The sequence below is a fragment of the Vanessa tameamea genome, chromosome 14 (assembly GCF_037043105.1).
Source record: "Vanessa tameamea isolate UH-Manoa-2023 chromosome 14, ilVanTame1 primary haplotype, whole genome shotgun sequence".
Classification (NCBI taxonomy): domain Eukaryota; kingdom Metazoa; phylum Arthropoda; class Insecta; order Lepidoptera; family Nymphalidae; genus Vanessa; species Vanessa tameamea.
Window position 1 is genome coordinate 11958918 of NC_087322.1, and position 24075 is coordinate 11982992.

The 24075-nt window shown below is 32.4% G+C and overlaps 2 protein-coding genes across 6 annotated transcripts in view; both read right to left on the reverse strand.

Moving 5' to 3' along the window:
• Positions 1–24075, reverse strand: part of LOC113395985 (sorting nexin-27) — a 174791-nt gene that overhangs the window by 108992 nt on the left and 41724 nt on the right. The gene's annotated exons all lie outside the window — the stretch shown is intronic.
• Positions 2495–24075, reverse strand: part of LOC113395993 (myogenesis-regulating glycosidase) — a 312246-nt gene continuing 290665 nt past the window's right edge. For 2 of the 5 annotated variants that reach the window (XM_026633755.2, XM_026633754.2), the window contains exons 3-9: positions 20391–20485; positions 9111–9255; positions 6352–6574; positions 5700–5879; positions 3891–5299; positions 3132–3309; positions 2495–2860 (exon numbers count right to left, since the gene is read on the reverse strand). In XM_026633755.2, the coding sequence (XP_026489540.2) occupies positions 2721–2860; positions 3132–3309; positions 3891–5299; positions 5700–5879; positions 6352–6574; positions 9111–9255; positions 20391–20485 (2370 nt within the window). In that variant the 3' untranslated portion in view covers positions 2495–2720. Of the gene's footprint in view, positions 2861–3131; positions 3310–3890; positions 5300–5699; positions 5880–6351; positions 6575–9110; positions 9256–13307; positions 13432–20390; positions 20486–24075 lie in introns of those variants that run through there. The other 3 variants (XM_026633756.2, XM_026633757.2, XM_026633758.2) reach the window with 3 other exon arrangements.

The following is a 24075-nucleotide window of genomic DNA, read 5'->3' on the forward strand; positions in this document are numbered from 1 at the left end:
TACAATTTATTTCACAACATATTTAAAGAAACATTGAAATAATACATTGAATTTTTTTATCTACAATAGGACTAGATTCAAGAAGACAATCACGATGAAAAAAGCTTACATTTAGCAGAAGACACGTGAAATTCTTTTACTCATAATAACTTACTTAAAATATTAATTTACAATAAAACTGTAGCCCTATAGGCTTTACATAATCGCCAATATCAAATAGTCAAGTTAGCTCACAGGAATTGGCACTATTATCAATATTAACCATCCCTTACAAACCTTAACATTTTTCAAAACCAAATACAACAAGCTTCTCTTCCTTGGTCAACACACTTTTTGGTTTTCGATTACTACCAAAAAAATAGGATGTCGTACATAAAGAACTGATGTTCTCTCATCTTTTTCTCCAGGGAGATGCTCTCGGTGAGTGTTTAAAGTGACAGCTAAAGTTATTATCAACGTCATGGGACTATTGACTTCTGACAATCACAGTCGTGTTTATAACTAACGGAAATTTTGGTTTGTACAATAACAAAATGACTTAGACTCAGAGCCAGATTATCCTTAGCTGACACGAAGTCCTAGGCAGGCTTAAAATTAGGAAAATATGATTTTGAAATTCATTGTTAATAAAATTATTGAAGATAGATAGTTTTCCAATTTGAACCGAACAATGACAACGATAATTTAAACAACATTTAATAGAGCATAATAACAAATTTAACATATTTTTTTCTGACAATTTTCCGTAACTAATGTGAATTCTTTTCTATATTAATAAATGTTTTAATAACGTGATTAATAATAGCGGATGGGTGCTAATTCATTGATGAAGATTTAATCAAATATACATTAATATACTTTAATAACTTCTTGAGGACTCTGATAATATTAAAAAAAATAAGCATGTGTATTAAATTACATGGAAGTTTAGTAAATTTATAGAGCTATTATATAACAACAAATTCATTTAAACACGTTAATTTAACGTCAGAAAGTTGTATGCGACATTGCATGTCATAATTATAATACTAATTGTATTCTTTAAATAGGATATCAAGTAAGTCGGTTTTCGATAACACGTCATGTGTGAGATATGACGTTACTTCTAATAGAACAGCACTTCTGGCATTTCGTACAAGTTGTCCGATCTCGATGTCAATATGGGATTCAACTCGAGAATTAATGACTTTTTACGTTGTGAAAATAGCAACTATGCTAAATTTCAATTAAATCGGATCTAAAGCTATGAAGCTCTGGTGATGAGTCACTTAGTGGTTTTTCGTTTATATACATGCATAGATTATCAAGATTTATCTATAATAGACGAATAAATCACGAAGCAACATAAGCTACATAGGCTTAACGTAATTTACATAATATTTTATTTTGTTGCTTTATAAATAGAAATGCTATATAATATAAATTAAATTTGTTTAACGGCAAATATTATTCATTACGTTTGTTTTTTAAACGTGTGTTCATATTTTAACGTCATATCAATTTATATTCTTTCATAAAGGAATTCATCTTTGTCCTTCTATAAATATTTAAACTACTTTAAATACAAAGCGTTGCTCAAAATCATAATTAACTGTATATATACTTGATGCTTAATATTATACCTTATATACAAGTATATTCCAAAACTTGTAATAAAACATTAGAATACTGTATTGTGTGCCTTTTCGTCATTTATTTTCTTATTTACTAATCTCATTGCATTAAATTATATCCTTTTTTTTAAGTTTATATGCAAATGTACAGATTTGTCACCAAAGGGTGTCTCTTTGCTTATTATGGTTTTGCAAGAAAATTGCACTTCCAGACTTAGAACCTAAGTAGTTCTATGTTCTACCTCACTTTCATAAACTTATATATCTGTCAAAGTTTCAAGAATTTTACTAAAACATTAAATGATCATTCAATGTCATATGACGATTCGATTTTCGAAAAATGTTCTACCATTTCAAAGTTAGAATACGACCGTAGATTATATAAAAACTAACACTGTGATTTAATTTGGTCAAACGGTTGGGGAACAACCTTATTGTTGTATTTAATAAGGTTATGTTCAATTCCAAACCAGAGCAAGAAGGTCTAGGACTAAATTTACAAGAAGCAATCGACTTGATTTAAATCTAAAACGCAATTAATCTTGTAATTGAAATTCCTGTTCTCCTACAATTTGTGTTTCAACTAAATACCAATGTATTTTCAATTATGAATCTAAGATGTTAAGTCCCTTGTGCCTGTGATCACATCAGTTCACTCAACCTTCAAATTTAAGAATTATGAATACGTCTATATCCGGAACAGGATGACGAGACGAACTGAGCCCTACAGTCAGTTTTTATTTTTCTACGAATGAATGAACATACAACTTTTCATTAAATCAACTCTTCCAATGTTATTGTATATTGTTAATTGGTTGTATAAATAAGGCAGAAAAGCCTAAAGAAGTTTTACGTTTTAACATAGTTTTAGTATGAACTAATACTACAGATCAACGTTTCTTAAATCTAGTGATGAAAAATCTAAAGTTTGTAATGATAGTTATGACTTAAATTGCGGCTGTTTTACACCACCTTTTTATGTGTTTGATAATGTTCATCAAAATCTTAGAATGCTTGGTGAAACTTATCGCAAATAGCGTAATACAACTCGTTTAAAAAATTATTTGGCAATATACATATTCTTCTCGTCTTTTAGAATTTAAGTTTTCATTTGAAACGCAAATCATCTGGTTTTCTCAGGAAGTACGCGACACGTTCTGTTGGAACTTTGTATTCGTGCATCCATCTGTTTCCCTTACGTAAAGAACCGTCGATGCCATCTTGCCAAAGTCCTGCTGGGAGATAAACTGAAAAAAAATACTGATTTAGATGTGACTGTATGAGGGAGACACGGTTGTGTTGAATTGACGGGATACATTTCAATCCAACGTAAAATTTTTGATCTTCGGGCTTTTTTTCCTATAAGTTTTTTTATTGGGGATTAATAGAAAGAAACAGAAGTCAATTTAATGATTTTTTTATATGGGACAGTATTCAATTGGACAAAAACATTAAACAGGCTTCATAAGGCTTAGTATTATAGCCCGAACATTGTAAAATGAGATTAGTAGTCATTACCTTCTCTGGTAGTTTCTCCCTGTCTCAGTACAGGTGCCACGACGATCTCGTCACCGATCGCGAACTCGTCTTGTACCAATAGCGGCGCGTCTCCGTCTGCCACCAACCACAGCGGACGCACCAATGGCAAGCCCTCCTCTAGTGCTTCCCGCTTGTACTTCAGCAGGAGGGGAGTTACCTGAATGACATACAATGAGTTACATAGCAAAGCGAAACAAGTGAAAATGGAATTTGTGTAACGGCAAATATTATTGATGACGTTGGTATTTATAATGTGTATATTGACGTCACGGCGCACGTCATATCAATTAATTTTGGTCTCGGAGAAGAATTCATGTTTGCATTGCTATTACGATTTAATACATATATAAAGCCTTGGACAATTAACTTTATAAATTAATTGTTTTATATAATTGGGAGTTATAATTATGTATTCATAGCAGTAATGATAATACAACACTACGAAAGACTCGAGGCTTTAATATTAATCTTCAGTAAATTCTGTAAATCTTAACCATTTTTTTTTCAAATTAAAATTTAATTTCTGTTGTAATAGTTATATAAGTTTGTCATAACAAATAGTATAAATGATAGTAAATCTTCGATATTTTAGCTTTTAACTAAAATATTATTATAATATAATTAAAAATGCAACCGACGACATAGCAGAAACACTTTTCCAAGCGGGAAAAACCTTCTTAAAGATAAAGGAATTATTTAAAAGCAAGGTGTCATTTGAAATAAATAACTTGTACTTACAAGTTTTTGTCTTAATAACGTCAAGTTTTTCGCCATTTCTAGAACTCTTTCATCGTTGTATTTGCTAGGAAGATGTGTGAACTTCATAACTGGTAAAAATGTAGCCATTTGTAGCCATCTCATGTAGAGCTCTCTTTCTGGTAATGCAATACCATTATCTTGTGTGGTGTTTGAATTCGATTCCACCGCTCCTTTAGAAGAAGGTAGAAACTGTTCACTACCAGGCCAGTATATATCACCACCAACAGCTCCTGGCATTGTAAAAGGAAATCCATTTACACCATACGTTAACATCGTCGGAATAACTCGTCTCAACGCTTCCCAAGTTGATTCGAATGGAGGTAAAGAGACAAATGTAGGAGGCCTAGGCAAACTAACAGCTGAAGAGACTCCGATTATGTTTAATGTTTTTTCAAAAGTTCTAGTGAAAACTGTTTTGTAATGATCAGGGTTAATTAATTGCTTCTCACAGCGGTAGTAATGAGGCATGTCATATGCGGTCCCGAGATCAAAATAAAATGAATCTATATGGTATTCATCTATAACAGCTTGAAGTTTATTTAATATCCAAGGGACAGATCTTTCGTTTGTGATGTCTAAAACACCAGCACTAGCTGATGTTTTAAATCTAGTTAAAGCTGGTATACGTCTATCGCTGTTTCTTTCACTAACAAGCAGTCTCTTTTGCACAGTCTCAGCGAAGTTTTTACTCTCTGTACTTATAAATGGTTGAATAGTAAATGCTACTTTGAACCCTCGTCTGTGAAGTTTGTCCACGGTTACATTTAAAGTTGCGAATCGACTCGCATCCACAGTGAGATCACCAATTTCGTCTTGCCAAAATTCGTTTATTAATACATGACCTTGTTTTAGAAAACCTAAATTGATTACGTCTTCTGTGTATTTTGAAATTGTCTCGTCCTGCAATTCGTGTCTAAATCGAGGCGCAATCTGCCATACTGGTTCAGATATTAAAGATTCCAATGTTTTCATATCAGCTGGTTTCAGTCCATCCCATAATGGAGCTCGTCTGTGACTATGAATGGATGTGTGCAACGATTTCATATCTCTAGACGTACATATATTGTATTTCATTTCAGGAAATTCTGTAAGTCTATTGGCAAAAGCAAAATCGTCAAATTGAGCTTTAAGACATATTTCTTTTCTTCCTTTATTAACAGAAATGTGCAATGGAGTTTCTTCATCAATAATTATGGCAGCACCTTTGGAGTTAATCAAGTACCGTGTTAGTACATTACCCCATTGAGATTTTTGCATATCACCAGTTATAAATGGTGTATAGTCAATGGTTCCAGTGTTAAGTGGCCACGTGAGGTTGATTGATTGACCGGCACCGAACCAGTGTACCTTTGTATCGCTCCAATCGAAGCAGTCGTTTGGTGTGACATCTGAAAAACATGGTTAATTATATCATATTAAAGTTGTAATCAAATATTTTAAATTATTCAACAATTGTTGATATTATTTAAAATAAAAATATAATTTTAAGAGGAAATTATGAAATTATTAATCATCAGAAAGTATACGCTGCTAAAAGCGATCTAATACCTAACACGTAATATTCTTATTTGAGACCTTACTTAATTTATATTTTCTCGTTCATCAGCGTATAGTTTCGTATAAATACAATGATTGAAGGTGAAGAAAATAATAGGTCAATACGAGTAGGATTACAAACTATGAGGTTTAAACACCAATACGATCCTTAAATCGTTAATCTAATGTTGCTTAAAAAGTTTTCTATTCCAACTAGATTTTGTTTTATGTATATAATATATAATACCTCACCTGGTTTTAAAGCTTTCCAATGAACAGAATAGCAAGTGGTATTATCAACGCCAGGGTCATGGGGAAGACATTTTAAATAGAAACGTAGATTGTGAAGCCATTCCAAACATTCTGACCCATCAGATCGACGATGTTCAGGGAGACAGGGAAATGCTTTTTGCTTGCCTTGAATACCGACAGCTGCAATTTTTAAATAAAAACGTTCAATTTGATATAGAAATGTAGACTGGCAAATGGGCCTGGTAGTAGAGGTGCCTACTATCTACAGACAGCAAATGGGCCAACTTATATTTAGTTGCTACCACTACCCATAGACATTGGCTCTGTAAGAAATGGGATAAGGGATGGTTATGCCATGATGCCTTATGCCATTTCTTACCAACCTTAGGAACGATTATGTTATGCCCCACGTGCCTGTATTTACTGGCTATCTCCCCCCATTTAAGTGGGAATACAATAATACTAAGTATTGCTGTTTGGCGGCAGAATAACATACGAGCCAGACGTCAATATTTTTAGGGTATTGTGCATATACCGTATATGTACTTATAGGACAGCAGATCTGGTGGATCTCTTTATTGCCTCGCTCTCATAATCCAATGGGATCGCAAATTTGCCACGATCGGCATTTATTATTAAAAGAAAATCATACCCAAGCTAGCTTTCAAGATTTCCACGTCGTCCTTATTGAAAACCCTGATGAGTCGTTTCGGTTCGTTGAACTGTATGTTTTGGAAGTACGCCTTGGTGAGAGCCTGCTGGTGGTAGAGGACGTACGCGAAGCCAACGAAGAATACGATAGCGAGGAACATGAGACCAACGAAAGCTCGAAGCTTGTAATCGGTGGGTTTCTTTCTTATCTTCTGCGGGATGCTCTATATAAAAAAGAAGATGAATAATATAGAGCCGAGATGGCCTAGTAGTTAGAACGCGTGCATCTTAACCGATGATTTCGGGTTCAAACCCAGGCAGGCACCACTGAATTTACATGTGCTTAATTTGTTTATAATTCATCTCGTGCTCGGCGGTGAAGGAAAACATCGTGAGGAAACCTGCATGTGTCTAGTTTCAACGAAATTCTGCCACATGTGTATTCCACCAGCCCGCATTGGAGCAGCGTGGTGGAATATGCTCCATACCTTCTCCTCAACGGGAGATGAGGCCTTAGCCCAGCAGTGGGAAATTTACAGGCTGATTATGATTATGTATATAATATTTATAAGTATTTTACAGCATATCAGTAGTCTAGTCAAAATTTTACATATTGATGTAGCCTTGGCGGCGTTGAATTTAGTTGACCATGGGATCCTCATTTCACACCTATTAATTTCTTTCCAGATGTATATCCTCCTGCCATTAAAGCAAAACAGACAAGTAGATAAATATAAATAGTAGCCTGTAATCACTAAAAGTTTCACCAAAATTGGTTCAGATCGGTGCTAGAACAAACAGACAATTACTTTTTCAAATTCTGGCATCGCAGGGAATAACAGCGATCTACATAGAATGTTAATATTAAAACAAAGATACAAATAAAATTCTCTGCAACACAGCACAGAACATATCACCAAAGTTTTATCACAATCGGATAATTTAATAACACTTATTTTTAATAAGATTAATAAAAACATAACAATATTAGCTCCAAAAGCAGAACAATTCCTTATTCGTATTGTATGTAGGATGAAATAGCCAATAAAATATTTCACCATCCTTGCCGAATTTGCATAAACGTTTTACAGTCGAAACGATGACCAAAATAATATCTGACTATTCAATTACTACTTTAATATTTCTTTACCATAATCCAAGCAATTTATTTTATTATATTTAATTTTCATTAGAACAACCAACAGTAAATCCAAACACATCCAGAATAAAAAATAAATTACATTTCAAAATTATCTAGGCAAAAGTTCTACTATTTACTAATAATAAAAAAATTAATTGATTTAATTACATAAACGCTATAATAATTAAATTAGCGTTTAACCACTAACAATATTGGTGATTTTTTGTATTACAGTTTAAAATCTAAGGACGTAAGATAGTATTTAAACAATTTTCACTCAAGTTTAAAATAAAGGATAAAAAAATGTGTTAAAATGCACATAATTATAGTAAAAATTCCAAACGAACTAAAACCGTAGACACACAATTAACACAGTTATATACATAACATATATCACGATTTTGTCCACTCTATATGTACATGTATTTCAAACGAATACTCGTATAATTATTATTATATAAAACACGCCATTTTCAAATGTTAGTGAATACACTTTGAGAGTAATTAGCTGAGCGTATATTTCGTTATCCGTAATTGTCTTTGTTACAAAGACAACTGATTCTAACTTAAACAAACACATTTTCAAACGATTTTACTCAAATTCGAAATCTTTATTCAAATCAAATGTATTTTATACAAGTAAACTTCATAATGAAGCGTTTTCGAATCGTCAATATTAAAACACTACCACCGTTTCCTAAAGCAGCCTCCAGCGAGAAGAAAAGAATAATACGACATAGATTCCTTCATTTAGTTATTAAATATCGAAAATAACACAAACACACAGAAAAACTATCACATTTAATCATTGACAATAATCTTCCCCCAGATCACCTAAGAAAGAAACTCAGCAGGAGTTTACTTAGGTGATCTACTGAACTTTTTTAAAACATATTTTGTGTCTATCTAATCGAAATCATCAAATCAATCAAGTGTATTCCGCTTGATTTATTGCCCACTGTGACTTCAGCTAAACATAGTGACTGTAATATATTTTGGCAGCATTGTGAGTTATTGATGTCGACACAGAAATAGAGGGATGCTGATTTCGAGGCTTATGTATATGAGCTTCGAATATCATTGATACTTTCATGAACTACTGTAAAGATAAATATAACGACGCTAACGATATAATATATGGTCCACAATGATTAAGAAATCAACATTCGATTTGTAATTTATACAGATTTCTAACAATTTAAATAAATAAAAAAATAAGATTTAGAATAATACCGTTCACTTGGTGGTAGGGCTTACTGTTATAACAACTTATAACAAATATTTATTACAACAAGAACTATAGTTTTCCATTTAACATATCATTAATTTCTTTATTTAATTACATTAACAATATACATAATTAATACTAAATAAGAAAAACATAGACTCCGTAATATTCACTAAAATGTACATCTATTAAAAATGCGTAATAAAAAAGGAAAAAATAGAGCAATTACTAATTTTAATAAAGTTTAAAGCTGGTTTGAATATGTTGTAATTATTGAAATTCATTTAAAATTTGGATCGTGAAATTTGTTGACGTTGGGTATTAATTTTGATATTTAATTATATTGTTAGTTAGTTAAAATACGTGATTAATAAGAATTAATTAACGTTACCTGTAATTTTTCCTTCAACAAGCTAGCTAGCGAGTTTACGCTGGTCACCGAGTTACTTGGGGAGTACTCGTCGTCATCCATGCTGAATTCTGATCTGAATCTTCGAGGTGCTGTTGATTTACGACGAGGTGATCTAAGAGGTACTCTGAAAGATAAGAAGGATATGTGTGATTAGATCTGTGTAATATTAGACTATTGATAGAATTTCGGCAGTAAAGTGTATATTCCCTCACCCAACTGAGAGAGATCAAACACAGGACTACGGCCTAACGTAAAGGTTTACCAAGGGGGACATAGGGGTTGAAAATTGATAAAGTCAAAGTCAAAGTCAAAAATCTTTATTCAATATAGAAGTGTTTACACTTGCTTATTGATTGTCAAAAATCTACCACCGGTTCGGAATTTAGCTCCTCGGACCTGAGAAGAACCGGCGAAAGAAACTCAGCGGGATATTTTTTTTTTTTTTTTAACCATTATTTTGTACAATGATAATTATATTTTAGTTATTTGAAGCAGCCTGGAGGCGATCATTTCATTCCCAAGGTGTGCAGTCAACTAAAAAGTCATTAGTGTTGTAATATCCTTTAGCACACAAACGCTCTTTAACGATTCTATTGAATTTTATAATTGAATAATTTTGGATATGGGGATTACGTAATTTTTAGAGTAAAAAGCCTGAAATTTCATATCTAAGCTCGTTACATATTAATAAGTGTGTTTCATCGTTTTTTATTTCTACTCCCTAAGAGGGCGAAATAGGCGTTGAATGTTGATATGAGTCCGTCATTTTTAAAATATGAACGATTCATTTAAATGTAAATTTTAATATTAAAGATTCTAAGTAAATCACACAAAGTATTAAACGTCAAAATCGGAAGAGCAAGCTTAACAATAATAATATACATTTTATAACAAATATGAGAACCTCATTCTTTTAGTGTCTATTACAACCTAATTTTACATGTCAGTTCTTCCTCATCATCATCATCCTCCTGCCCTTATCTCAATTTTACTTGGGGTCGGCGCAGCATGTCTTCTTCTTCCATACTTCTCTGTCGGACGTCATCTCACAAGTAACATTATCTCTAACCATACCGTCTTTCACACAATCCATCCATCGTTTCTTGGGTCGTCCCCTACCTCTATATCCATCCACATCCATTCTCAAAACCTTTCTCACAACATGGTCCTCATTCCTCCGCATAACATGCCCATACAAAGATAGCCGGTTTCCAGATAGCTTCTCGGTTACCGGTGCCACTTTCAAGCTTCCTCTTATGTACTCATTCCTTACTCTATCCATTCGCGTAACACCACACATTCCTCTCAGCATTCTCATCTCCGCCACATGCAATTGTCTTTCAGTCATCCCTTTTATAGCCCAACACTCTGATCCATATAGAACAGCAGGTCTGACAATGGTCTTATAGATTTTCCCCTTAAGTTTAAGGGGAATACGGGGGTCACAAATTGTTCCTGTAACCTGCCGCCATTTCATCCACCCTGTGTTAATCCTGTGCTTCACCGTTCGATCTATTTCGCCATCGCCTTGAATGAGTGAACCGAGATACCGGAAGTCGGAGCAGACTGGAAGGGCCACGCCATCAAGCGCTATGGCTTCAGGACCGGAGAGACCGCCGAAATTGCAGAACAATTCAACAAATGTCATCCTGAGAGGGCCCCGAAGAAAATTTACCAAATTAAACCAAAAAATATCTAGCAAAAGTGCCCCAAATTCATGGGTGCCCAAGGGCCCCAGCATAGCTTGAGACGGCTCTTTTTACACATGATAAACTTAAATTTCATAGGATATAATTGAATTGCACACTTAAATAAGTAGGTATATATTGTAAACTGTCTAAAGATTGTGGACCATGACATTCTGCTTGCAAGTTTTATTATTTCTCAATAGTGTCTGTTGAAGTTTATATCAGTTCAATTTTAACAACACTAACCTAACCGAAAGATTACAAACCATCGAAACTTTATACGTGTTATTGAAAGCTGAATCATGGTCCACAATCTTTAGAGCACTTACAATCTCGCGAGATACATTATAATCTAACGGTATTTACCGATTTACGGTAATATATAGCATGCAAATCAAAATTGTAAATATTTGCTATTATATATTCGAATAGTTAAAAACAACAACTATGAAGAGATAGAACTACTCGTTCATAGAAGATAAACAATATTTTGTATGTATAAAGCATCTCAAACCACATGCACACTAATCATAATCACACACACACACATAAATCTCACATGTAGTTTGAAATAAACGATAAGTTTGAATTATTTATTTAAAGTAAATAGTAACTAAACTTGTATTTAAGTAAAGAAATAAAAGGCTTTTTTATTATCAATTTTTTTTATGATATAAGTTGGTGAACGAGCAAATGGGCCAGCTGATGTTGTAAGTGGTCACCAACGCCCATAGACAGTGGCGCTGTAAGAAACTTTCATCGCCAATGCGCCACCAACCTTGGGAACAAGATATTATGTCCCTCGTGCCTGTAGGGTAAATCTTAAGTGGAATACTATTGTGTTATACATAAAAATATATTGAATCGAGAACTGTTCATAGAGCATAAAATAACAGAGCTATGAGCAAGTCACATGGAATGCGCAAATCAAACATACGTTTATCTTTACTTTCGTTTTGAACAGACTAGGCATAGGTTATTGAAATTCAGAGGAAACATGCGCTCAGTTATGAAGTGTACTAACTGCTAATGTCAGAGTAATTTAACAGTCACTTAAGCGCTCCTTTGTATAAATTTTAGCTGTATTATCTAAATTAAGGACCGTCTTACATTCTGGGATAGTTTTGCTTTGTGGAATGGTTTTTGTGCGAGTCCATCTGGGTAGGTACTACCAGCTCATAATATTCTACCGTCAATCAGTAATACTTGGTATTGTTGTGTTTTGAAGGGTGATTGATTTTAACTACAGGCATAAGGGACATAACTAACACTTTAGTTTTTTTTTTTTATTTGAAATACTTTATTGCACAACACAGGAATACATAATATAAACACAAAACATTAAATGAATAGTGCGCAAAGGCGGTCTTATCGCTTATAACGATCTCTCACTGACAACCTTTGGTGATCGAAGCTTAGAACGGAAACAAGGAAGTGCAGAAATAGATAGAGAGAGAAGATACAATACTATAATATAAAAATATTTATACTAATGTTTAATAATAAACTACACATAGCTACATCCCAATAATACACATAATAATATAGTATATAATTATAGACTATCAATATACAGGGTTATTGGTAATTCGACGTATTCCCGTTGGGAGGTGATAGAGGTGGCCATTTGCGATAATTTTAACCCTCATATGCATGATGCAAAAGTTAACCATTTTTGAGTTATCACGTTTTTTAGATTTTTTCAAAATAAGTCAAAAATGCAACTTCAAAAATTTATTTAAAAAAAAGTATCAATTAAAATCTATTTTTATCTTCTGATTTATAAAAACCTAAAAAACAGGTCCTCGGACCAGCGTTATAAATTTGCAACTAGACCAACGAAGCAGTTTATGTAAATTTACAATATGGATATTGAGTTATGTAATATGTAAAATACAATAAAGTAATAGATAAAGAAATAAAAATCGTATTATATGTGTTCATAAATTATGTATTTTCTGTGAATGAGTGCACCTAGGTATTGCTCATAATAATATTATTGTACGTAATATATGCAAAAATAGATAGAGTTATTTATTTTGAAATAAATTAAACACTGAATCGAGTAAACAGTTTCAGGGTAATTTATATTTAAAATAGACAATTAAACTAAAAAACTTTTTATTATTCAACACACTAGCGGGTGTTTAGTAACACTGATTTCTCCCTTTTGATCATCGTTGGTTCGACATTCATAAGAAGGAGATAGCATTATTTAACAAATCACCCCTAAACAGTGTTGTTATGTTAAGTTCTGAATATCTTTGATAATACGACTTTCTCGATTACCATAAAGAGTTATTATCGAAGCACACATCATTTAAGAATTCGAAAAAAAATGAAATTGTTCTTTTACAAAATTAAATTATAACGCTTCCTAAGTTCGTTAGTCGTTACAAATTCAGTAGTCGTCGCTTTCAACTAATTGAACGGATTGATTTATTATTTACACTAAAGATATATATATGTTTCAAAAGAAAATACTCACTTTCAACGTAGTACAAGCACACGCATAAAGTCAACACACAAACTCCGTGTCGCAGCGCGTGCGTCAAGACATACTGACCGGCTTGACGTTAGTGGCAACGGCATAGGGAAAACTAAACGTTCGACTTTATAGAGTGCAACTTTGACTGATCGAAAAATATGCTATTCAAATATTTCATATAAATTATTTAAGTAATCTGGCATCAAGGTTAAATATCATACGTATTTAATAACTCGTCGTAAATATTCTAAAACTCAAATTAATTAGGATTATCTTGATCTTCGGTCTATACAGCTCTTAAGCTGTGATGGCTTAGTGGTCACAACAAGTGAATCTTAATCGAGGATTCTGAGTTCAAACCATTGGTAAGCACTGCTGAGTGAATGTGCTTAATTTGTGTGTCTCATTAATCTCGTACTCGGCGTTGAATAAATTCATCGTGAGGAAACCTGCACGTTGTGGATAAGAATGTCCCCGTATTGGAGTAGCGCGATGGAGTAAACTTTCTCCTCAAAAAAGCGCTTTGTCGAGCAGTGGGATGTTAACTGAGTATTGTTTTTCTTAAGCTATTATTTTATAATGTTTCCTGCGAATCAATTAAAATAGATCTTATAGTTTGCAAAATCGCGGATCTAATGCGCAACTTGGTAAATATTGGTATAAACAAATATCAAATATGCAATGTCAATCATCAAACACGACCCAATTAGAATTAAAAGTGTTCTACGTCATTTTTTAATACTAAAAATTTTACTAAATAAATATTTATATGGATCCAAATAACTTACATATTTTATGATGTAAATATTGTTTTATTTATTTTATTGAAGTGAGATTGGGTGGTCAAGTGTACGATTTGCTTGCTTGAAGGCAAAACTTTGTGCAAGTCCGTCTGGGTAGATACCATCCACTCACCAGATATTCTACCTCCAAACAGCAATACTTAATACTGGTGTATTCCGTTTTGACGTGTGAATTAGCATAACTATGGATACAAGGGACTAAAGGGAATACAACATCTTAGCTCCTAAGGTTGGTAGCACATTGGCGATAAAATATTTCTTACAGCGCCAATGTCTATCGCCGGTGGTGACCACATACCATCTGGTTACCTATTTGCTCGTATATATTATCATAAAAAAATCACGAGGATGATTTATTGTATATAAGTAAATAAGTGAATGTTGTTTACACCTTTAAAGACGTATCATTTTGTATGTTACCCAACAGATATTAATTTTAAGTGCTTAGTGATATGTTGATGGTGTAACTTTTCCAATAAATAAATAAATAAAGTAAATACGAAATTAGCTATCTATCACTTGTATGTGATCAGCCAAACATTAGCTTTTTAGCTTTGAATTACAACTGTATCACGAGATGACCCAGTATTAACATGCAGAAAGCCTATCCACCATGGATAGACTTTCTGCAACGCCACCGGGGTAGGTCCCGAATGGCAGTGTAACTACAGACACAAGGAATATAATATTATATTATATCTATGGTGAGCACTCACAATGCGTCTGTCTACCGTTGTTGTGCTGGCTGTAGAATAAGTGTTACTACCTACTCAAATATGCTCACACCAATCCCCACTATTAGGTGAATTGTATAAAACAGTTATTTATTAGAATTACTAACAAAAGTTACAATAATACATTCAAACATAATGTTGCAAGGTTTATATATTATATGCACTTTTAATTATAAACAATTAAAATTTGTTATAATGTAACTAATACTATGATAATTAAAACAAAAAGGACCGATAATTTTTTACGGAAGTTTGTTCGCGTTTAAAATTTTTGTTTTTAAAATAGTTATTTATTGTCAGTATAAAAGCGAGCATTGAATGTGTTAAACACTTAGAGTTAAATTTACATACATCATAAGGCAGAACACGTGTCAATGAATTTCAAATCACTTATTGCTTACGTATGTATTTGAATGACATTATTATAGAGTATTTATTACTTGTCTAAGTATCTACATAGAAAATTATATATGATGTACCTATATTTTTATAAACTCGTATAATACTTTTATTAAAAAATGTTATATAACATTTCGGTTTAAAGTCTTCGTAGTTCGATTTTATACCTATCAGTATTATTTTTTTGTTAGGACCTTCTTTTAATTATTTGTAATACCTAAGCCATAATATTCCGCTTTTCAATTTTAAATTTAAATAAATACATACTATCTACATATATTGTTTTGTAAATAGTGTGTTATATATACATAAATATAATAGCCTGATGAAATTCACTTCCTGGGCTAAGGCCTTTTAATAGGTTTGGAAATTATTCCAACACATGTGGCAGAATTTCACTGAAATTAGATACATGCAGGATTCCTCGCGATGTTTTCCTCCACCAGCGTGCACAAGGTCTATTATAAAAACAAATTAAGCAAATGAAAATTCAGTGGTGCTTGTCTGGGATTTAACCTATAGTTCGTAGTTTGACTCAATATTTTCTAAAAAAATAATAATAACAATTTCAATTTAGTAAACACTTGACCTGTATTAATTACTTTTTAAGTTATTTACAAATTTTGTAAACAAAATGCACGTTTAATTTAACCTTTATCGAGTCCAAAAAATGCGAGCGTTAGCTAAATGCACCTTATTTTAGCGAATCAATAATATTTCTTTACGAGAGTTCTTTAAACCTTCGTTATAGAAAGCTTAGAAAAATGTTAAATAAATCATATCAAATCAAAACATTAAAAAAAACCGGAATGGAGTCTCAAGTATTCATAAAAACTGAGAATGAGATTATTGAAAGATTTCATAAAAAAATTAAGAAAACCAATCAATCAATATCAAGTAAAACAATAAAAAAGAGTCTAGCTAATAAAAAAAATATATTTTTATATATTAAATTAGTATACAACCATCGTAAGTTCATTATATATATGCCAAAGGCAGTTTAAATCACTGGTGTCGTGATAAATCGAATCTCGGACATCATGATTTACAACTAAGCCACTGAGCCAATACTTCGATATCCTTGAAAGGACTAGCAATAATATAATTATAAACAAATAAATGTACATAAATTAACAATTCCCCGTATCGATCACATTGTGACGTGCTCTAAGCAATTCATTTACTTCATTTAAATATTACATAACATTTATAATCTTATATAGAGACGAGTCTTGTTCGTTTGTATTCAACGGACTCACATAAAATAATTATTGATATGAAACTTTTATATTTATACTTTTTACTTATCTTCTCTACATAGTATAAAACAACATCGCTTCTGTCTGTACGGTTAAATATTTTAAAATACGCAACTGATTTTGTAATGTAGGTATATACATCACTAGCAAAGCCCAGCAGACGTGATGCAGATTGTGTCTACCAATATTCATCGGCGATCGGTTTAAGGCTAATAGAAGTTTATGTGTGTCGAGTTACGATATTAATATATATAAATAAATTATTATTATTGATGACGTAAATGACATAAAAAACTGCCTCATAAAAAAATACGTTCAAACTTAAATGGTGATTGGACAAACTGTGTCGAAGTCCATCATACTCATATTTATAAATGAGAATAAAGTAACTACCAGGCTAAAAAAAAATTCGAAGTCGGGACTTGTAAGTTTATATGAAAATATCCTCATAACGTCCGTCTTGTATGTAAATATTTATACATTTGCTACTAAAGAAATAAAGTTATAATCATTGTTATTGTCACATGGATTTAAATTTTCAGTTTAGTAATCATTTTAAGTTGAATGTGGTCTTCTTTTAACTCTATTTTAAGGCTGATCAAAACTAAAATATATATATATATATAATTATTTCACGAAAAATAGTTTACAATAGTTCATTCTAACTCATTACATATTTTGGAAAAATACATTAACGCTAGTATTTCTGCTAGAGCCATTGGTCGTTTGTTAAGTTGTTCGTTTTCATAATATGACTGAGCATAGTATGTTTTGTGATATTTACACTGTATTATATATATAATATGTATCCTGTACAGCAAATATATTGTTTTACTATGAATTATTACATTATAACTATTTATGCCTTTTGTAATATTTGCTTTTTGCCTATAAATTAGTGGCATTTTAAAAAAAAAATTGCTTCTCTATAGGATTTTATAAGGTACCTTCGATAAGGTAAAAAATACACATGGCACACTATTTCTATTCTTCCTCATTCTTAATTTGATCTACATGGCAACGGAACATCCTAACTTAGTGCTTTTATACACGAATTATACTAATGATGTCCTCCTGACTGTCACGTGACATTTAGTCACGGCGGCCATTCTTAAAAGAACCCAGACAACGCAGGAGATATTCCAATGCACAATTGCACAAATAAATTATGCAATATTAATTCCCACACTTTCATCATCCGACATCCGACTCCAAATCCGACTATCACAATGAGAGCTTAATGCTAAATACGACCGGAGAGGTCTAGAGAATACTATAAAACTTTTTTGACAGCGACGTAGCTAGGTCATTAAGACAGGATACTAGCCTCAAGTCCCCATACAAGCGTTTGAGATAAAATATGCTATAATCGCGCCTGAAAATAATTTGATAGCAATTACTCATTTATGTTAAAGCTAATATTTGAGATGGTATAGTCCTTATTTTATTTTATTTGAATTTGGAATTCAATTTACTTGCGTCATTAAAATTACTGATTAACAATGGCAGAATTACCTGTCAACTAAAATGTATTAATTATTTTTGGAAACTAAATTATAGAGTAACAGCTTGTAGATCCATTGATTACTATGGTAGATATATTCTGTATAAACAAACTCGAAACTTAACGTACAGATCAATCTGACCTAAGATCTCACTTCCATTGTCCTAAGAACTCACTTGAGTGTCCTAAGAAGAACCCACTTAGAGTGACTTAACAGAATTCGTATCATTTTGTGATATAGGCAATATCTTCCAACGCATTAATTTTGTTTCACAATCCGTAGCTATAACTTCATACAGTACCCATGCTTATTCTCTAAAAGCATTACACTATATTTCAGCGTGGTTGCGTAATAAGTGTCAAAAGCAAGACATGATACAATAATAGTCAGTGATAAATCACCGTTGCACGATGTGTGTCAATTGCTTGTTTAGTTTAATGGAGGAAGGGTGCTCTGAAGGCTGAAGGGTTCTTGACCGGTTCAGTGAAAACCCAAAAGAAAGCTGACATTTATGAAAAATGTCTATTCTTACTTATATGTCAACGGCTTTGCATAAAAATATGCTATCTCTTTCTCGCCAATGTCGAATCACTGACGACTGAAGAAGATAAATCTGTGTTTGACTAAACATGATTTGAATAAAGTTAATAAACAGTACTGTAAAATTTATCTGAAGGGCTGAATGATAATTACTTAAAAGTCATATCGTCACTTTCTAGGCGCAATTGAATATTAACGAAGATGTAACCCAATAGCTCAGTGGCTGGAAAAATTTGTCGGAGTTATCGTGTGCTTAATTTGTATTTATAATACGTGCTCATATACTAAGGGAAACATTGTCAGAAAATATGTGCCAGATAACGATCCCACATATTTATTCACCAATCCGCATTGATGCAACGTGGTGGAATAATCTTTAACTTCTTAAGACCTTTGTCCAGCAGTGGAATATTGTCAGGCAAACTAAGACAAACTTAAACATTCATATTAATTAAATTTTAATTGTCAATCTCACCGGTTGAATTAAAATATTTCATATTTTACTAGCTAAACTATTATATAATTTACTAGTTTAATATTTATTGTACTCTACCTATAGTACATAAACCATCATCTGAATTTTACTCCCTCAAGGGATGAATTATAAAAGTAGTCGGGGACATATCCCACTCCAGGACTTAGCTCCATACCAAATTAAATCTAAATAGGTTCAGCGATTAAAGCGTGAAGAGGTAACAGACAGAATTACTTTCGCACGTATAATATTAGTATAAAATTATAAATTGCACACATCCAACGCGATGGGACGGATAATGCTCTATTATCGGTAAAACAAAGTCTTCTGTTACGAAGACAATCTTCCTACGTGCTACGGAAGACTATAATATTCGCCATCCAGCGTATGTTCTACATTATGATTAGGAAAAGGGCAGGAGATATCGGGTCAACAGACGAGTGCACTTCCTCATTAAGTCGCAGACATTGCGCACGCGCAGCGCTGACCGCGTGAACGCAATGCGACTTGACCACTGTATGATTTGTGATTTAGCCCTGGCTTTATTGCATTATATCGCATTTAAATGGTTTAATAGGGGGGAAAGGGTAACATACTCTCTACAACTCAATGAGAAAGGCAATGAGAACATTGTATTGTATTCATTCAAATGTATATAAGGATCTATATATATGTATTTACTATGATATAGTTTGATAGAAATGATCAAAATAGTAAAAATACTATTGTAGTCAAGCCACTTAAAAAATTGGAATATGGAATATTTTTTTTTGTTTTAAATATGTAATCACGTAAATATTGTTTTCTTATTTAGCAAATACGAATCCTTAAAAGGTTAGTCCTTTACTTATAAAGTAGTATAAACTCTAAATTCCATATTACTTCAAAAAATTTTTTTAAGTAATATGGAATTTCCATACCTTCTTCTTCTTCGAACTTTCATCCTAAGTTTTAACATTTAAAAAAAATCCGTCTTTAACTATTATTATTATACTTATTAATATACTTATTTTTATTAATATACTTAATATTAGTTTTCATATTTCTTTCAGCAGAATTGTCGAATTTTATGCAAAGTCTCATCCCTCAACTCCCTCAGAGAATTAATTTTGGAAATTCCTCTCTTAGTGCTCACCTACGTTCCATAAGAAGCCCTTGAGCATAATATAATATGTCAGTCAGTCATTTTAAAATTTTATTCACAAGTTTTTTTTAATCACTTTATTCCATACAAATGATTATAATAAAAAGAACTGTGATAGAAATAGTTTATTATAAAACTATTTAATTGAATCGAATTTGTATGCAATTAAGGTTTTAAGTAAATAATTGTTATATAAATACATTTAATAGTAAATTATATCTTACTTGGTGCGTTCTTCGTCTGACAGTACGTTGGAGTCATCCGCAGGTGTATCGCCATCACTGAAGACGGACGCTGAACTTTGGTGATGTTCAGGGATCTGAAGACAAAAGTTAGAGTCAATTTTGTAAAGATGCGTGTAGTATTTGATTTAACGAAGGAGCAATTATATTTATGAAAAAATATGATTTAAAAAACTTCTGTTTTGTTCTTGTATTTAGTTCACTTTTTAACCGACTTCAAAAAGGAGGAAGTTATCAATTCGTCTGTATTTTTTTTTTTAATTTAATCTGTTCCCAACTGTAGGCAACTTTCCTAAGTTTTTTAAGGAGAATCAATTTGTGGCATTAGATCAGCAATGAAACATTAACAGTCTCCTTCATTTACTTTACGCTTCATGTTGAGGTAAACAAAAAAAATAATTTTAGGCATAATTAATTATGCATTTAACAACTTAGGTTAAGAACAAAACAAGTAAATATTCCGTTGTGATCTAGATAAATTATGTATATTTTTAGTCGTATCTGTCAACAGTCTGGCAAATGGGCCGCTTTTGTTGAATATTAAGTAACGTACTACGTAATTGCATGGTTACCACTTCAAGTAGACATTAAAGTGTAACTGTAAGAAATATTAATTTATTTTCATAAAACCAACTCGAAAGATGTGCATGTGGTTACACTTACTTTATCTCCTTTAAAACCGAAACACAACAATACTAAGTACTGCTTTTTGTAGGTGGTTACAACAACTAAATTTAACATACGACCTCAAGCCTAAAGACCCACGAAATGTTTCAAGACCCCTCAGAACAAACGAACTTATCAGAAACACATAATACTATAGCCACACTAACCATATAAATGACTCCGAGATATTTCAAATCCATCACGCTTTATAAAAAATGGTAATAAATCCTATCTATTAAAATATCCAACATATCTGACGGCGTTTATTCTATTATCTAATAACTCAGTAATAAGTAATATTAAGGATTATTTAATAATAATAACTTTAAAACGTAACTATTTACGTTTCCCTCAACCGTGTCATTATCGTAAGTAAATAGAACTTCTAAATTGAGATGCCCTTTTGAAATCAAATATTTAAATGGGTTAGCAACAAATGTTTCTTTAATCTTGTGTATAATTTATCTTTATTTGCCTTGTTGCTTAGTGGCTTCAGATGAACTGCAGATCCTGGCTCCATAAAAATTTAATAGATTTTAATGTCAAACAGTCCGTAATAAGAAAATTGGCAGTGTCACACTCTCGGAAAGCATGTTGTTGCACTGTTGTTTTCACACACACTAGTGCAGCATCAGCCCCGTTAACTAGCCCCGTAATATTTGGTGAAGAATTCACTTCGATTTTAACTCGTGTAATGTCGACTATCGACTTACGGTGATTCGCCATTTTGATACCATATATCGCATTCGACATTCCACGTTCGTGTTCTGCGGTGAGTTTCTAGTTTTTTCTATCAGAAAACCTCTACTGACCGATATTCGATCAGAACATTTCTATTACTATGACATGTTTTTATAACTAGTAAACTGTTAATAGTTGCTACGTTTTAATTTAACAGAGGTGTAAAATATTTTGATCCAAATAATTAATATTTCTTGATAATTTCATTTTCAACGACATAATATACAAATAAAAATCTATTTTAGCTCTTTTCAATACAAATCGGTTATGGTTCTCTATCTCGGAGAAATTACATTAAGCACACACGAATGTATGTCCAGTGTATGCGTTATCAAGTAGCCAGTCTTTTGTCTTATCATGCTAATATTTACAATCGCTATCAATACGGTATCTTTTAGATCCTAAGGAAAATACATTGTTTTGTATGAGAATAACAATCCTATTGGTAAACTAAGATATTAGTCAAGTTGAGATAAAAAAGTTGCGTCCAAAGTATTAGCAGCTCGTAAACGATCCACTTTTTTGCAAAAAACCTTGATTTTTGGGACAAGACGAAATTTTTCCACCATGCTGATCCAGTATGGGATACACTTGGGGCAGAATTGCATCTGATCATGCAAATTTATTTACGATGATTTTCTTCACTGCTAAACTTATGAACAGGTAACAATTAAATTTAAGTACGTAATCTTCGGTTGAGGACAACTGACGTTGAGCTCGTGACCTTGGGTTAAGATGGCCTTCTATCTAGGCCATCTCCCACTCTCTATAACTTATTTAATTAATTAATTTGTAATTATGCCGATGCTTTTTCTAAGATCAATAAATAAAATAAAAAAAAGGTACAAATCCAGTCGTAATATATTATAGCCTAAAAAGTCACATAAAATTTAATTGAATTGAAATCTCACGTCTTTTGCCGTCGAAAATCTTCTATCGAGGTAGGTATCCATCGAAAAATACATCCCTCGAATAAGCGACGGCAAAGAAGCTTCAGTCAATAGACTAGTTTTTTCTCATAAAAAAGCCTGAGGGTGATCTTTTTACTCTCAGGTCTTTAGTAAAATTTTTTAAAAGACAAATTTTCATTGTCTTTTTTTATTTATTAACGTTAAAAATATTAACTTAACATATTTTTAACGTTTTCTAGGATCCTTTGAGTACGATGTTCACTTCGTGGAGTCTGGTATATTCCTTTATCTACTGTTGTCCAATTAACTCACTAATTGACCTGTTTTAGGTCTGTAATTAAACTTGCTCTCATCATTTATATGCAATAGAAATTAATACGATCTCCAGACCGCACTTTTGGCGAATGTCAAGGAGTAGCCGATCGTTTTGAAGCACTGCACAAACATGGGTGCACTATATATTTCCTCATCTTATAGTTAAAAATGGAAGCTAATCAGTCACGACCATAGAGAGTTCAATTCGACCGCTGGGTTTACGTCCTTTTCGAGGCCTGAGATTGGATGACATCTGCAGTTTTATAAGCTGCGAAAGAGGCAAGGCTAGTAGTCAAGTCGTAAAATATTTTTCGGAATATGTAATGCGATGTCGGTATTTGCTATGGAAATAATACCCTGAGACCTAGTTTCAAAAGTAATCCCTAAGCACGACCCCTTATTTGCATAATTTCTAATTGTAGTATAAAAATCTCAGGTTGTACATTTATTATATTTTCCACAATGAAGATAATGGTTTATTTTTAAGTAAGTTGCTTAAAGTCGAGCAAATTCTCCATCCGTCACCGCCACGTATTAAGGACATGAAGATGTATTGGTGCTTGCCACTGGATACACACAGTTTTTGGTCAAGAAACTCGTATTACGGTATAACAATTAATTGATTAGCTTTGGTACCAATAATGGTACCAAAGTTAATTAATAGAAAATTTTCTATTTTGGGCGAGATTGGGTAGATTTGTGCATTAGAAATAAAATGTTTCTCAAACCTTAGTAAGAGGAATGCAATCAAAATCACGTCGTTTCACAGCGCGCATGTTGCACTAATATTGCACTTATGTTGGCCTGTTGAGGTCTTAATGGAACAATTAGACCCGTTAATTAATTACGTCTGTCATGTGTCTAGATATAATATGTCACTTTGACCTGGATATATTAAATCCTACTTAACCTAATATTATCATACTATATTTTTATTTTATGTTAAATTGGAGCGACATCAATATCAAAACTACTTTTCTAGTGAGTAGGCACTGAATAGCTTTTCTGATGTATTTTATAATTATATTGAATTT